The sequence below is a fragment of the Bison bison genome, unplaced genomic scaffold (genome assembly GCF_000754665.1).
Source record: "Bison bison bison isolate TAMUID 2011002044 unplaced genomic scaffold, Bison_UMD1.0 scf7180017864289, whole genome shotgun sequence".
Classification (NCBI taxonomy): Eukaryota; Metazoa; Chordata; class Mammalia; order Artiodactyla; family Bovidae; genus Bison; species Bison bison.
Genome location: NW_011494861.1, coordinates 6,956,905 through 6,961,553, shown reverse-complemented (window position 1 = coordinate 6,961,553; position 4,649 = coordinate 6,956,905). Strand labels below are relative to the sequence as shown.

Here is a 4,649-nt window from a genome sequence, read left to right as displayed (position 1 = left end):
ACACAATTGAGCATGCATGTGCGGCAGCTCATTATGGGGACAACCAAAGTTAGATCTGGCAACAGTAAAGATGTCAAATAAACTCTGACATTGTAAATTATGACACTGGCCACACAGCGTTATCAAGAGAGAAGGTTTGGAAAATTCTTCTTTTGCTGTGGGGAGGTTGTGCCATGCAGCATGTGGGATCTTAGTTCCCCGACCAGGAATTGAACTCGTGCCCCTCGCATTGGAAGCACAGAGTTCTAACCACTGGACCACCAGGGAAGTCCCAGGTTGAGAAGTATTAAGAAAGACAGAAAATAGAGATAGAGGTGGGTATAGATGTGTGTCTGGGAATAAGGAAAGTGTCCATGTGGCCAAATGCTACCAAACCTTCTTGGTTCCATCTTATTGTGAAACTCAACAAGCAAAGAGTCACACCCCATTAGGCAGAAGTGTGGGTACACAGCAGGTGCTCAATAAATGTACTCCCAAGGTCAATCCCCAGAGACCTCCTTGTCTGAGCTCATCCCTCTGTTGCCCCTGTGTTCACTCTGCTCCAGCCATGCCAGGCTGAGGGCTTGTTCCATGAATGTATCAGGCATGGCCTGCCCCAGGCCCTTTGCACTTGCAGGCCCTCTGTGGAACACATTTCAAGCCTGCTCTCTGGCTCACAGCAGGCACTCGGTGAACTCTGGTCTGAACGGATGAACTAAGCTGTGTGACTCTAGCATCTTATTTAAGGTCTCTGTTTCGGTGACCCCCAAACACAAGTTGAAGATAGCAGCAGCCTACTGAGCAGTGAGACAACACTGGGGAAGTGCCCAGGACAGACCCCTGCCAGCTGGGACTGAACCCCCAAACACCTATGCTGACACTGGTTGGAAACCAGGACCAGCCAGAGCTCCCAATGCTGGCGAGTCTGCAAACTCACCTGATTCATTGACGGGATCTTATCCCATTCGTTCTTGGTGGGGTTATACACATCCACTTCGGCTGAGTCGTCCCTGGGGAGGGGGTGAGGAGGAAGAGCAGGTCAGAGTGAGTAGGAAGCCCCTGGGTGTGAGTGCTGGAGAGAGGGTCCTCCAGGCCCACCTGCTTTGGGGACCTCTGTGATGCTGTTTGGCTGCCCACTGGCCAGTGGGACCCCGCCCCTGGCTCAGGGGGCAGACTTCAGGTCCCCACACCTTGGGCTCTGAGCCTGGAACCCACCCTTGTTCCACACACCCAACAATCACACTTAAACCCTTTCCTGCAGCCCAGCACCAATGCAGCCGACCCTGACCCCCCTACCATGGTCACATGGTAGCCTCAGCTCCAAAACTGACCATGGCCCTTCCGTCCAATCTCCACTTATTCTTCTGATTTGGACTTCTGCCTCCTCTTCAGGACAGCCTTTCAGGGCTGACCAGGCTAGGCCAGGCCTCCCGCCCACTGCCCACCCCCCTGTGCCCTGGACTGCTCCTCGGCCACTGCCCTCCCACCGCCGCCAGCCCCCATCACACCCTGTTCACTGCTACATCCTAGGTGCCCAGCAGGGTGACCAGAATCGCAGGAGCAAGGACACCAGCACTGCCCCCCACTCTGGGCTCAGGCTCCTTCAATCCTGTTTGACTCACTCGTGATGACTTCACTCAAATGTGAAGGCACAGCCTCAAAAAACACTATCTCCCAAATAGTAGCGCTGATGATGATGATGGTCACAGGTCAGGGGTTAGCAGAAGGGCCAGAGAGTAAACACTTCAGGCCTTGTGGAACAGACGGCCTCTGCGGCAGGTCCCCAGCGCTGCCGCTGAGAACAAATGCAGCCATAGACGTATAAACAAAGGGGCTGGTTGCCTTCCCATAAAACCTTATTTACGGACGCAGCTTTGAATTTCACATAACTTTCCGCACGTCAGGAAGTATGACTCTCGCTTTGATTTTTTTTTTTCCCTCCAACCACTTCAGAATGTAAAAACCAACCTTAGGTTGTGGCCCATGAGATGACGATAATTGATATGGGAACCCACTGGGCTGCCCGCCCCAGCTGCAGGAACACAGAAGCTGCAGTCAGAAGGTGCCAGGCTGGACAAGGCTCTTGCCTCCTGCCTCTGTGGGGTTGGGACACCCCAGCCCAGGAGCCATGTGAAACTGGGACCAAAGTGGAGCATGGCTAAGGGGAGGGGGCTGCTGGTTGCTGCTCACAGCCAATGGCAGCTGCAGCGGACAGTGTGGGACACCTTGTCACAGCCTCTTCTAGACGGGAGCTACCCCACAGGGGGCCTTGTGAGCAGGGGTGATGTGGCCGAGGTGCCCAGTGGAGTGGACAGGGTGCATGAACGCTCACGTGCATGAGACCCAGGCCCCTGGGCTCACCCACATGCTCAGGTGAGGCCAGGTCCCCACTCTTCACTTACAGGACAAACAGGCTGCCTTTCCAGACTGCTCACACTCTTGCCAGGTTTGGCGGGAACTCTGGTGGGGGGGTGGGTGTGATGAGTAAAGTCAAGCCCGCCTACCCGGCCCTCCATAGGCTAGGTGACCATGTATGAAGGCTAACAGTGGGTCTGGGGGGGCATCCTAAGGTTCGCATGTGGGGCGGTTTAGCAGCTGACCAGCAACCCCAACCAGGAGGACCAAGGTGCTGGGGCCTTCCGCCCACACGCTGGTCCTTGGGCATATCTTGTTCTAGGACCGTGGGGTGGGGGTAGGAGGGCGTTCTCAAAGGCACACAGCCTGGAACTGCCATGAGGGGCTGAGGTCAAGTTCCTGGCACTCTGAGGAAGGTTCTGGCACACTCGTAAGGTATATTTATAGCCATCCCCACCCCCACTTTGAAGAGGTTTTCACGACTCGGGGAGGAGAGCTGGACGAAGGATCAGACGATGTGATGTTTTACAAGAGGGCCGGGAGCCGGCTGGGTCTCTGGGGCTTCCTCGGAGCCGACCTGACCTTTCTGGGAATCAGGGAGGCCTGGCCACCAGGAGACAAGCAACACCACTGGGTTCTAGCTGTGTTCTCCCAGGAAGCCTGGGAACGAGCCTCAGGTCTGGGGGAGGGCAGGCTCAGCCAGTGAGAGGTGAGTGGCCCAAGAAGCACACAGTCCCTGTCCTCGGCTCCCTATTCAAAGTCCCAGATGGAATGGGGAGGGAGGGATGATCATTCACACCTTCCCCTCCCCTCTGGGTCTGAAGCTTCAGGCAGGCTCTAGGCCAGGGAGGGGAGAGGCAGATACACAGGCCTAGGAGCACGTAGGGCTCCCTGATGGCTCAGATGGCAAAGAACCTGCCTCCCAATGCAGGAGAACCAGGTTTGGTCCCTGGGTTGGGAAGATCCCCTAGAGGAGGGCATGGCTACCTACTCCAGTATTCTTGCTTCAAGAATCTCATGGACAGAGAAGCCTGGTGGGCTATAGTCCATAAGGTCACAAAGAGTCAGATACAACTGAGCGACTAACACACACAAGCACGTATGTGTGTGCATACGTGACACACACGCAGAAGCTGTGAGCTGCAGGTGTGGAGCTCCCAGCTCCTCGGATGTCCACTGGCCGATGAGGAAGGGGCATTTGGCTGTGACAAATCGTCAAGACCCACGGATGCATGCTGACTCACTGGGTGCCCAGCTCCACGGCTCCGCAGCTGGGCCCAGGGAGGCTGGGATGTGGTGACAGCACATGGGACCTGGGTTGGAAGTTCTTGGTTCTAACCCAGTGCCACCATTTAAAGCCTGAGGGGGCCTTTCCTGGTGCTCCAGTGGCTAAGATGCCGTGCTTCTAATGCAGGGGGCCCAGGTTCGGTCCCTGGTCAGGGAACTAGATCCCACATGCCTGCATGCCACAACTGAAGATCTGAGTGCAGCAACTAAGACCTGATGCATTCGCATAAATATACATAAAAGCCTGCAGTTGTGAGCAAGTTCCTTGTTTTTTTTGCCACCTGTGAAAGGGGGACAACAGTGGTGTCATCTTATTAGACAGCCACGGGGGACTAGCCTTGAAAATGCCCATAAAGCAGGTAACCCAGAGCTCGACCCAACTGGGGATTCCAACGGGCAAACTATGGTCATTGTTCCTGCAGGCAGCTCCAGGTCGGCTTCATACCAGGCCCCTCCCTGGTCCAGGGTGGTGGCAGGATCCTGGGAGAACCGCATTCTTTCAGCAAGACTCATGAGCCCTCCTGGGCCAGGCCGGGCAGGAAGGGAAGAGACAGAACCTGCAGAGACGCACTGAACCCGGAAGTTCTGCTTTCTGCAGAGGGGGCAAGGTCAATCCATCCACCTGGTCCCTCACACCTGGCACCAGTCGGCTGATGAGCAAACTGTCTGTCAAGGCCATGCTCCCCCTCTCAAAGACTCAAGTGTCCAGAAAGCTCTCCTCTTATTAAGATTCAAAGTTCCTCTAAGGTAGGATAGGTGGCTCCTTTTGGTAAAGGTCACATGAGACCAACTTGGGTTTTTAGAGGGACCCAGCTTCCCAGGTTGAGAAGGCAATGGCAACCCACTCCAGTACTCTTGCCTGGAAAATCCCATGGACGGAGGAGCCTGGTAGGCTGCAGTCCATGGGGTCGCTAAGAGTTGGGCATGACTGAGCGAATTCACTTTAACTTCTCACTTTCATGCACTGGAGAAGGAAATGGCAACCCACTCCAGTGTTCTTGCCTGGAGAATCCCAGGGATGGGGAGAT

The 4,649-nt window shown here is 55.3% G+C and overlaps 1 protein-coding gene across 1 annotated transcript in view; it reads right to left on the bottom strand.

Moving 5' to 3' along the window:
- Positions 1-4,649, bottom strand: part of KLHL21 (kelch-like family member 21) — a 14,486-nt gene that overhangs the window by 2,538 nt on the left and 7,299 nt on the right. Inside the window, 1 exon segment of the mRNA XM_010849945.1 lies at positions 917-989. Within this exon segment, the coding sequence (XP_010848247.1) occupies positions 917-989 (73 nt within the window).